The following is a 12095-nucleotide window of genomic DNA, read 5'->3' as shown; positions in this document are numbered from 1 at the left end:
CATCTTCCAAAACTTAACTGTGCTGGGGTCTACTCCTGGGCATGGACATTCATGGATGGGCACTGTTCTAGTTTGCTTCTCTATTGCTGCAATAAAACACTGGCCAAAAACAACTAGTTTTATGGAAACAGTTTATTTCAGCTTACAACTCCCAGGCTGCAATCCGTCACTGAAGGAAGTCAGGGCAGGAACTCAAGGCAGGAGCTTGAAGCAGAAACCAATGGAGGAATGCTGCTTACTGGCTTGCTTCTCCTGGCCTGCTCAACTATCCTTCTTATACAGCCCAGGCCCAATGCCTAGGGATGGCACCACCCACAGTGGGCTGGGCCCTCCTGCATCAATGAGCAATTAAGAAAATGCCTCATAGACATGGCCACAGACAATCCTATGGATGAAATTCCTCAACTGAGGGTCCCTTTTCCCAGGTGACTCTAGTTTGTGGCAAGTTGACAAACCTAGGGCAGGTACCTCCCTGGAAGAGGGACTTACACATTTGCTGTTTGGAATTCCACTGTTTCTTCCATATATAATACAAACTTTTTCCTAGGCTTGTTAATTATGTTTTTTGCTTTGTTTCTTTTTATATAAGTATGTGTGTATTGAGAGATGGTTTTGCCATGTATTCCAGGTTTACTTGAACTCATGATCCTTCTGCCTCAGCCTTCCAGGTACTGGGATTGCAGATGCACACTCCCTGCGGGCCCAGCTAGTGTCATCCTTTTTAATTGGCTGCTACGTATATCTACTGTTTGCCTTTATTCTGCCCCCCTTCCCCATCGTATTTACATTACTTACACCTTCATCTCCCATTCCTAAAATTTTTGTGCAGTTCCCCGATGAAATTATTTCCTTGAAATAAATTCTCAGGTGATAGTGCTATTGAAAAGGGTGAGTCCATTTTAAATTTTGATCTATTTATGAAAGTGTATTCTCAGTCAAGCCGGGACAGATTTATATTCTCCCTGCCTGTAAAAAAAAGCATGTACTTCCCCCACACTTTGGGGGAAGTCCTAAATGTCAACATCAGGCTTCAGTGACTGCAAAGGATTCAGCAAGGACTCTGCCCTGTAGCCCCATGCAAATCAACCTGGCCACATAACCACACTGTGGCTAACACCCTTTTGTTACAAACTACAGTTGAAGACTCTTGCAGAGCTGAAAGCTGAAAATAAGTATAAAAATCTCCCAAACTAGCTCACTAATCTGATAGAAGGAAACTATGGTTCAGAGAGGCCAGTGGTCTTCCCTGTGGTGGCTTATAGGGAACTCCAGTCACTTGTCCTCTAGGGTGTGTCACCCCCTCTTTTCTGTGGCACCATGGGTGTCTTGCTACGCTTCTGAGCTTCTCTCTCCCACAGTGCACTGGGATTTTTTTTTTTTTTCCACACAAAGATAGGATCAAGTTTCTACTCCCTGGGCGGTTGAGGTTGGTTTTATGCTCCCTGGCAACAGCTTTTGTTCCTGTCAGCACCCCTAATTGTTCTTTGGGTGCCTCCGCACCCCCTTCACCTGGAGACTGACAGCACTGTCACTGTCCTCCCTCCTGCCTTTCTGAGCGTTCCTTCCGTGACCCTGCCTGCCCCTTCCCTGTGGCTTTGGGAACGTACCTCCAAAGGTCACTCTTAACCTCTCTGCTATCACCTCTTCCCAATCAGTCCTGACCTGTGAAGGCTCCACTGTTCTTCAGAACCCCAGACCTGCATTTCCAACTCTCTGCCCTAGCACAGGGCTTCGCAGCTCTCACTGTTCTTTGCTGGGGAGCCGTCTTCTGCTTTATAGGGTGTGGAGCAGCCTCTCTGGCCTTTGCCTACTAGGTGCCAATGGCATCCATAAATATCCCCAGATATTGCAGATATCCTGGGGTGGAGGAGAGAATCACTCCGGCCTGAGAACCACTGCATTAACTGGACTCATGATCAAGACACCTGCTCTTTCCTTTTCTTTGTCCTAGCTTAAACAGAGTGGAAGAGATTCCCTACAGTACTAGCAGGACCTTAGCGTGACAAAAGGCAAGGCGATGGAAGGAAAGGAACCAGAATCACAGAATTGAGAGCTGGAAGGGGACTTTCCTGAGCACAAACATGCTAAGTTTGCATGGCCCTTTTGCCCTCTGAGCTCACCAATCTCAGCTCCTCCTCAGCGTAGCATTCCAAGAGATGTGCTTGTTGATAAGAGATGATGTGATAGGTGAACCTTTGTGTCACTCATCTCCACTCAGCCCAAAACCTTCTTGCTTCCCTATATGGTTCTGGGGCAGAGGTTAGTGGTGGAAGAGCCCCCTTCAACATGGCTTTTAGCTGTGATCATTAAAGACCAGCGGTGCAGAGTATATGAGAACAGGTCAGGTAAATAGCTGCTGTTCAGTAAATGGTGGCAGAAGAGACCATTCCAGCAAGGACTGTCTTTAGGTGGTAGGAACATGTGTGACACTCTCATGTTCTGTTGTGTTCCTTCATTTTTGAATCGACCTTTGGACATATTTGCTACTTTATAAGAAACAAACTCATGAATATTTCTCTTTAATTCAGAAAGAAAGCCATGAATATTTTCCCCTAATTAAAAAGGGAAAAAGCCCTTGCCTCACTCCATGTGTCTTTCCTTCCCAGGTCTGACCTACAGGAAACATGGCAACCAGCGCCGTTCCCAGTGACAACCTTCCTACATATAAACTGGTGGTGGTGGGAGATGGAGGTGTGGGGAAAAGTGCCCTCACCATCCAGTTTTTCCAGAAGATCTTTGTGCCTGACTATGACCCCACCATCGAAGACTCCTACCTGAAACATACAGAGATTGACAATCAATGGGCCATCTTGGATGGTGAGACCTGGGTGGCAGCCCTGCATGGGGTGGGTGGGGTGTTAGATGGGGAGGGTCAGAGAAATTTGACAGAATTCAGTGGCACAAGATGGTTTCCTGCTTGCCATTATTATGGGATGGTTGATATAAGGCAATATGTAGCATCCAAGGGGAATTCTCAACAAGGAAGGTCTTAGCCGGGTGTTTAAAGACCTTAGTGATAACAAAAGTGGATGTTGGAAGAGGCAAGGCTAGAATCCTGCCCACTTGGCCATGTCGTATTGGTTATTGCTGGCTTGATCAGAAGCTCTCTTTGACAGTTATAGATGTTTGCAGCTAATAAAAGGGAGGAACAGATCTTTTCTTTTTTAGATTTATTAAGGAAAATAGAGACTAACTCCCAAGGGTAAGAAGGGGCTTAAGGGAGGACTACCTGAAAGCAAATTCTTTCTTTAAAAAATTTTACATACATGAGTGTTTTGCCTGCAGAAATGTAAGTGCACCATGTGCATGCAGTGCCCACGGAGTCCAGAAGAGGGCATCAGATCCCTTGAAACTGGAGTTACAGCAGGTTATTAACTGCCATGTAGGTGCTGGCAGTAACTGAGCCCAGGTCCTCTGCAAGAGCAGCCAGTGCTCTTAACCAATGAGCCATCTCTCCAGCCCCTCAGTAGTTTTTGTTTGTTTGTTTGTTTGTTTGTTTTGAGACAGGGTCTCCCTGTAGCCCGAGCTGGCCTAGAACTTACTATGTAGATTAGGCTGGACTTGAACTCACAGAGATCCACCTGCCTTTGCCTCCTGAGTGCTGGGACTAAAGGTGTGGGCTACCACACCCAGCTAACCCCTCAGTAATTTAACATACCCTCCAGCTATTGCTGAGTTTGGAGACCACTGCACTAGATATTTACTGATTGTTATTTTCTATTGCATGAATCTGTCTCCTAAACAAAGGCCCATTAATCATAGAACATTAGTCTAGCAGGAGTGCTTTGAAAGCTGCTGACTTACAAATTCTCTTTCAGATATGTGGTTTGCAAATATTTTCCCAGTCTGTGTCTTGTTTTCTCTTCCCTTAACAGTTTCTTTCAAAGAGCAGAACTTTTTATTTTGATCAAGTCTAGTTTGTTAGTGTTCTTTTTTTTTTTTTCTTTGTCTTTTTGAGACAGGGTCTCCCTGTAGCCCCCAGCTGTCCTGGAACTCACTATGTAGACCAGGCTGGCCTTGAACTCACAGAGATCTTCCTGCCTTTGCCTCCCGAGTGCTGGGATTAAAGGGGTGCACCACCACGCCCGGCTTTGTTAGTGTTCTTTTACAGATTGTATTTTTGGTATTTTGTCTAAGAAATCTTTGCTTAGCCCAGGGTCACAACAATTTTTTCTTATGTTTTCTTCTAAAAGTTTAATTTGGTTTTGTCATTTAGGTTTTTTAAATTAATTCATTCATTTTTTAAAAATTAAAAAAAATTTATGTGTGTATTTAACCCGCATGTATGTAAATACATATGTGCATGCAATGCCTGTGGAGGCAAGAAAGGGGTATCAGGACCTCGGGAACTGAAGTTAGGGACAGTTGTTGCCCGCGGTGTGGGTGCTGGGAGTCGAACCTGGGTCCTCTGCAAGAGCAGTCAGTGCTCTTAACTGCCGAGCCACCTATCCAGCCACCTGTTTGCCTGTTTTAAGACAAATTACACACTGTGTTAATAAATGTAGCTTTATAGTAAATCTTGAAGTCAGGTGGTGATAAATCTTTAATTTTGTTCTTTCTGAAAGTTGTTTTGCTAGTCTAAGCCATGAGTATTTTTTAGACTCAGTTAAAATTTTCCATTTTGTTTGGGATTTTGTTGAACGTGTAGATCTTCGTTTGAAGGATTTTTTTGTTTGATATTGAACCCAGGGCCTTTACACATGCTTTGCAAGTGCTCTACTACCAAACCACATTCCCAGCCTTGAGAACTGATAACTTAGTTAACAGAGCTGAGCCTTTAACCCATGAACACAGTATCTCTTTCTATTTAATTAGGTCTTCAATCTCTCTCATCAGTTGTAGTTTTGAATGCATATGTCTTTTATACATATTTTGTCAGATTTATACCTATACCTGCATTGATATTATTATATCATTTTTATTTGGGTTTCAGCTGTCTGCTCCTAGCGTATGTAAATAGAACTGATTTCTAATTTCTTAAGTTAGCATATGAAGTAATGGGTTTCATTATGGTATTTTAATACATATATATCATTATATTTTATTCCAATTCATTACCCTCCCCCACTGTCTTTCCTTGTGTCTTCTGAACCCCCAATATAATACTGCTGAGACTTTTATTATTTATTATTTATTTATTTATTATTTATTTTTGAGACAGGGTCTCTCTGTAGCCCCATCTGGCTTGAAACTTGCTATGTAGACCAGGTTGGTCTTGAACTCATAGAGCTCCACCTTCCCTTGCCTTGCAGTACTGTAATTAAAAGCATGTGCCACCATAACTATAAATTAGCTGACTGTGATAGGCACTCAGTTTTCATCTCTATTCTTCCATATTTTGTGACTTTCAAAGAATGTGTTCAAGTCATCGAAGTTACCAAATTTATTGATATGATATTCTTATCTCTCTAACAGCCGACTCTATAGTGACATCATCTCTCTTATTCCTTATTTTGGCAATTTGTGCCTTTTTTTTTCCTTTTCCTGATCAGGCAGGATAGAGTTTTGTAAGCACTGATTTTCTTGAAGAGACAGCCCTTTTATCCATTGATTTTTCTCATTTAGGTCCATTGATTTTTCACTCTTATAAATACTATTTCTTCTTGTCTGCTTACTTTGTGTTTAAGTTTCTCTTCTTGTTCTCATTTCTTTGGAGGGCCAAGATGTAGCTGTTTTTCCCAGGCTAGTCTCCAACTCCTAGGCTGAAATGATCCTCTACCTCAGCCTTCTGAGTAGCCGAGACTGCAGGGTCCACCACGCCAAGCTAATGCCACTGATTTGAATTTTTAAAACTTTTCTTAAGATATTCATTTGGAGCTACAGATTTCTCTGAATCACCTCCTTTATCTGTATCTCATAAACAGTGTTTTCATTTCCATTCAGTTCAAATTCTAATTGCTTTTAATTTCTTCTTTGACCCATAGGTTATTTAGAAATATATTATTTAGTTTTCAACTATTTGGGAATTTTCCAGAGATCTCTCTATTCTTGATATCTAATTCTGCAGTGTCAGGGGGCATATTGTACCTTATTTTAAGTCTTTAAAATTTCTTGAGTCTTGTCCTAGTGCCCAGAATATGGACTGTCTTTATGATTGTTCTGTGTGCACAAGAAAGGAACTCATCTGCGTCATTGGGTGGAGTATCTGTGAGTGCTTCTCAGATCACTCTGACTGATAAGGTTCAAGCCATCTGTATCTTCAAGGATTTTCTGAATACTCGCTCTGTCACTTATTAAAAGAGGAGTCAGAGTGTAATTGTGGATTTACTTTTTTTTTCCCCCCCTTTCCATGATACCAGTTTTGGCCTTGTGTATTTTAACACTCAGTTGTTAAATGCGTAAATGTTCAGGACTGATCTATCCCCTTGACAACCAGTCCTTCAATTATATTAAAGTAGCTTTCATGATTCCCATGTTTTCTCTCCCTGTACTGCAGCTGGAAACTCTAATGGCCTGGAGCTGAGCGTCTGTGTTCCATCTCTCAGGCATCACTGTCCTTTGTTGCCTCATGTCTGGTATCTTTTCTTTTCTTTTCTTTTTTTTTAACAGTCTTAATTCACTTTATTTTTCTCATATAAAAACCCTAGGTAGTAGCCACAGCTGGAGCCTGGGTTCTCTGCACAGAGACCCTGGTCTTAGAGATGGCATCAACTTGGTGAAGTTGCTCAGGGTGGCAGTGCAGCCCCTGGCTAATGTGTAGCAGTCATCAATACCAGCCATCATCAGTAGCTTCTTGGGCACAGGAGCGTAGACAATGCCAGTGCCTCTGGGAACAGGGATGAGGCGCCCCAGCACAGAGCCACAACGGCCTGTCACCTTGCAGGGGCGGTATGGGGCTTGCCAATCTTGTTTCCCCAGTAGCCTCTCCGAACAGGGACAATGGAAAGCTTGGCCACGATGCTGGCCCCTCGAATTGCAGTGGCTACCTCCTTGGAGCACTTAACACCCAGACCAACATGACTGTTGTAGTCCCCAGTGGTGACAGAAGCCTTGAACCTGGTCCGCTGGCCAGCCCCGGTCTGCTTCTGCACTGGCATGATCTTTAAAACTTCATCCTTAATAGATGCTCCCAGGAAAAAGTCAATAATCTCGGATTCCTTAATGGGCAGGGAGAAGAGGTAGATCTCCTCCAGGGACTTGATCTTTAAATCTGTGACCAGGCGGCCCAGCTTGGAGACTGGAATCCACTCCTCGTCTTCAGCTTTGCCTCCATGAGCCCCATGGCCCCGACCGCGGCCCCGTAGACCGCTCGCTACCAACCAAATCCTCCACGGAAGCCGCTGGGGTCTCCCAAGCCTGGGCCTCCGGGTCCTCCGGTCCCCACGCTGCACCGCCGTTATCCACCATACGCTGTTTCCCGAGGAAGAAGCATGTCTGGTGTCTTGAAAACCATTGTTTCATCTACTTTGTGCACTTTTTTGAGACAGAGTCTCACTGTGTAGTAGCCTTGGCTGGCCTGGGGCTTGCTGCTTAGACCAGGCTAGCTTCTAACTCATAGAGATCTGCCAGTCTTTGCCTCCTGAGTGCTCGGATTAAAGGTGTATGTCATCATGCACAGCCTAATTTTGTGTGCTTTTGGTTGTCAGGTGGAAATGTAAATCTAGCCTGTTACTTTATTTTGGCCAAAAGCAGATCAAGTCATCATGTTAAAGAAATATAGCTTTGAGAAACTTCTAAAAATATTCACTATACACATTAAGGGATGAATGTTATGGTATGAGATACATATCTTGGTTAAAAAACACAAGCCTTTAGGGCCCTGCCTGGAGGCTGGGACTTCGATTAATTCCACCAGGTGTTAAGCGCCCCCCAATTAGGAATTTGCATGTGGTCTTTCCTGTGTAGAATGTTCGTCCTGCAGAAATAATTGCTTCATTTAGATCTCAGCTCCAATGTCACTTTTTTTTTTTTTTGAGACGTGGTCCCATGTACTTTGAACCTTCGATATAATTTAGGTTGTCCTTGAGCTTCTGATCCTCCTGCATCCACCTCCAGAGTGCTGGGATTACAGGGTAAGGCCAGGCCTCCATGCCTGTCGGGCAAGCATTCTGCCAACTGAGCTATATTCCCAGCCCATCAAAATGTCACTTTATTGGCAAGGTCTTCCTGACAAAAGCATCTGTACTAGTGGCCACCCACCCCTGTCATTTCTGTCAGTAAGGTTTTTGAAATGAATAAATGAATTACCAGATCTGAACAGTGTACGTACAGTAGTGGATTTGATGGACTAGCTATATATTTTCTTGTTTGTCTCACTCATAGTAAAAAAAAATTGCATATAGATTTACAATTAAAATCTACATTTATATACTTTCTATTACATTTTATCTATTGTGTGCACCTGTATACATCTTAACTGTGGCACTTGGGTGACAGTCAGAGGACAGCTTGCAGAGGAAGTTGGTTTTTTCCTTCTATCATATTGGTCCTGGGGATCAAATTCAGTCATGACGCTTGGAGATAGGTGCCTTTACCTGCTGAGCCATCTCACTGACTCCCATTTATGAACTTTCTAAAATAATTTCCTCTGTCATTCATTGAAATATGTTCACACTTTAGGACCAACTGAGTTAAATAGTATAATTAAGTTTCTTTACTGTAGGTCTTATAAAAAAAAAAAAACCTTTACATATATTAGGCACATTTTGGTAGGATATATTGTTTATATTGTTAGGATTTCCTCCAAAGAACCATTTTTTTTGGCACATCATCCTGGGCTGTATTCCACAGAAAGTATTCAGAAAAATATTGCATAATACATGTAAGAGAATCACATTGTGCCTGGTACAAGTCATAGCTCAGTTAATGTTATTTCTTTTTATTGCCGTGTAAGCATCTTTAATGTTTTTCTAAATAACTTTGGACATTTGCTTCTGAGAAAAAGAAGTCTACTCAAGGGAAATTTTTAGATTTGTGATAACGTTCATAGCGGTACCAGCTGAGAGGAGAAATATGGCCACAGCGTTTGAGTTAGTAAAGCAGGACTGGCTTGACTTAGGGCATTACCCACCCAAGGCCTTCCTCAAGAATAGATACTAGAGATCTAGAATAGTACATTCTCCAGAATAAGATCTTCTATTAAAAAAGAAAGGCCTGAAGCATTTCAGCTAAGTCTGGCTTTTAAAAGAATGCCCCATATTTAGAGAACTTTAATCAAAAGCCTGTTATATTTAGGTCTGAGAATAACACTGAACCTTTTTGAAGCCAGCCTGTTCCTGGGAGGTTTGCTGTTCTGGAAGGACCAAGACTTCCCCTGGGCAGTCAGTGCCCTGGGGTCCTGCTTGCCTGCTGGCCTCTGATCTGGAGAAGTGCTAAGCCTGGAGGCAGATGTCCTCAGTTGCCCCTCCACCCCACCCAGCTCAAAGTGCTTTGAATTCTGGTTTGAAAGGTCAAAGCATCGCAGCGTGACATGATGGTGGTGGTGACAGCACCTATGAGGAGGAGAATTACCACCATAGTGGTGACATTACTAGGCATTACTCTGTGGAAGGCCTGTGCTCAGCCTTGCCTTCCAAAAGCTGTTGTGGTAACTACTGTCTTCACCTCTGAGTTGCAGATGAAAATAAAGTGAGTTTATGATTTGACTATGGACTGACCCCCCCCCACACACACACACACTGACTCGTGTTAAGTGCTTGATCCCCAGGTGGTGGCAGTGTTTTCAGAGGGTGTGGAAACCTTAGGGACTCATCCCATCCCTCCCTCGCTCTTGGTTCCTGTCCACCATGAGGTAAACAGCTTCGTCCTCCACACATTCCTGCCACCATGTTGGGTCTCTCAGTACAGTCCCAAGGACTGTGCACTAAAATCTCTGAAACTGTGAGACACAATAAATCCTTCCTCCCTTTGGTGGTTTTCGCAGGTATTTGGGCACAAGTTGAGAAAGCTGATTAATAAGTTGAGCTTACTTTGAACTCCCTATGTCCGCCACACCCTGCAAACTGGTTAGGTTGGAAAAAAAAAAAATCCTCTCCCATGTGACAGCCGATCCTAGTGCCCCTTGGAAATGGTCGGTGAACTCCCAGGGAGAAGGCACGTGTGGACGGTCAGGATTCCGTCTTGCTCCCGACCCCTCTTCCTGTGTTCTTGCCCACAAGCTCCAGCCAGCGCTCCCATCAGCTCTGACTGCAGTCAGGGATACAGGTGCACTCTGCACTTCTCTGAGGTGCCACCAAGAAGACCCACAGGCTGCTTGCTTTCTCACAAGCCTGTTTCTTGTTTTCTTTCAAGGAACCACACTGTCAGTATCCTCCCAGAACCTGGGATGTAGAGGCAGAAGTCAATCTATCCCAGGTCTATGCAACCCCCAGGCCCTGGAGCAAACTAGCTCTGAGTTCTTTCCCATAAGGGCCTATGATCATTGTCTCACTTTCCATGGGCAGGTTTAGGGACATCTCTTCTACCTGATCCGGCCCTGCTGGGGGTTCTCTTCAGCTGCGCTTCCTTCTTGCTTTCTCCTCTCTTTGGGTCTCTGACTTTGGACACTTCCTTACCCTGGCTTGTAGTTGTATGACTTCCTTCACCCCACTCATCTTATTTCATGAATTAGAAAGCTCTGAACCTTAAGCAGAATCTTGGGGTTTTATGTGTGACATTTCCTCTACAGCTCTGTGCTGCTCACTTTAGCCTCGTTCTATGCTATCCTCACCATCCAGGTCCAGGACTTTGCCATCTTCCCCCACTGAAGCTCTGTACCCATAAAACACTGACTCCCCATTCTGCACTCCCTGACTTCCCATCCTACTTCCTGACTCCATGAATATGGCAACCCCTCATGCTTCATGCATGTGTTAGGAACCCCTGGAATCATGTATTTGTCCTTTCATAGCTGACTGTTTGACTTGGCCTGGTATCTTTAAGATTCACCCATGTTGAGGTTAGACAAATGGCTCAGCAGTTAAGAGCACTTACTGTTCTTCCAGATGACCTGGATTCAGTTCCTAGCACCCACATGGCAGCTGTCAACCATCAGCAGCTCTAGTTCCATGCACTGCACATGCATGATGCACTTAAATACATGCAGGCAAAACACTCGCACACATAAAATCTTAAAAAAAGATTTACCCAGATGTATGGCATTTGTCTAAATTTCCTTTGTAGAGCTCAGTAATACCCCCCACCGCATGTATGTACCACCTTTTGATGTCATTTCCTCTAATGATGGACACAGGTGTTTTTCCTCTTTTGACTGTTGTGAAAAGTGCAGCTATGAGTGTGGTTTGCAAATCTTTTTGACTACTTGTGGTCAATTCTCCTGTCTTCACGATGTTGCGTGTCTGTTGGTTCTGCTGGGCTAGGACCTGGAGGCTGCTGTGCCCATGGTGTCAGCCCTTTGCTTTACGCTCACGGGGACTGAGTGCACATGGAGAAGTGACCTGCCTGGAGCCACACCCTGGACCTCCTGACCTTGCTTCTCCGTCCTCTTATTCTCACTCCTATGTAGGCCCAAGCCTTGGGTGTGTAGAATAGCTGTTGACCTACGTCTCTGCCTACTTATAAGAGAAGCTAGTGTTTCTGGGCCTCCCCTTCCCACATGGCTCCAAGCCACCCTCGGCCCTGCCAGTCTCTGGAGCTTGTATCTGTCTTCCATTGCCAGAAAACAACAGATAGCTATTCTCTAGACCTCTTCCTGCCCAGGAGTTCTCTGGCCCAGACCCTCAGCCTCTCTGTCCCTTGTCTCCCTAGCAAGGGCTCAGTCTTTGCAAAGAGCGAAAGCCTGGCTGTCCTCTGGCACCCTCAGAAGCCAGGACATTTCCATCCTGGCTTCAGCCCAAACGTAGACACAAGTGCTGTTGTCTTCTCTGAGGGGCCTGGACCTGGCTTTTCCCTGAACACTTGAATTCACATTTTTCATAGGGACCAGGATGAGAGGAGAACATTGGGAGAGCAGGAAGGAACTGGAATGCTTGTTAAGAGTCTTTTCTAGGCTAGAATTTTAACTCAGGGCATCTATCTATGTTCAGCAGCCCTTAGGCCAGAGTGGGCATATCCAGTGGATCCCAACCAAGAATAGAGTGCAGGCAGAGCCAGGGCATCCCTCAACCTGTTGCCCCATTTCCCATGGACAGTGATATCTGAAGAATGTCCCTCTCTTT

At 44.4% G+C, this 12095-nt stretch overlaps 1 protein-coding gene and 1 pseudogene across 6 annotated transcripts in view; one reads left to right on the top strand and one right to left on the bottom strand.

Annotated features, from left to right (window-relative positions):
• The window catches only part of Mras (muscle RAS oncogene homolog), a 54719-nt gene that overhangs the window by 21453 nt on the left and 21171 nt on the right, over window positions 1-12095 (top strand). For all 6 annotated transcript variants that reach the window (XM_008837434.3, XM_008837430.2, XM_029565578.1 and 3 more), the window contains one exon: window positions 2607-2817. In XM_008837434.3, the coding sequence (XP_008835656.1) occupies window positions 2625-2817 (193 nt within the window). In that variant the 5' untranslated portion in view covers window positions 2607-2624. The remainder of the gene's footprint in view (window positions 1-2606; window positions 2818-12095) is intronic.
• On the bottom strand, window positions 6584-7509 carry LOC108491051 (annotated as a pseudogene).

This window comes from Nannospalax galili, unplaced genomic scaffold, assembly GCF_000622305.1.
Source record: "Nannospalax galili isolate Female #2095 unplaced genomic scaffold, S.galili_v1.0 scaffold1458, whole genome shotgun sequence".
In the NCBI taxonomy this organism is placed as follows: domain Eukaryota; kingdom Metazoa; phylum Chordata; class Mammalia; order Rodentia; family Spalacidae; genus Nannospalax; species Nannospalax galili.
The sequence above is the reverse complement of the archived record's forward strand: the minus strand, read 5'-3'. Positions and strand labels throughout refer to the sequence as shown.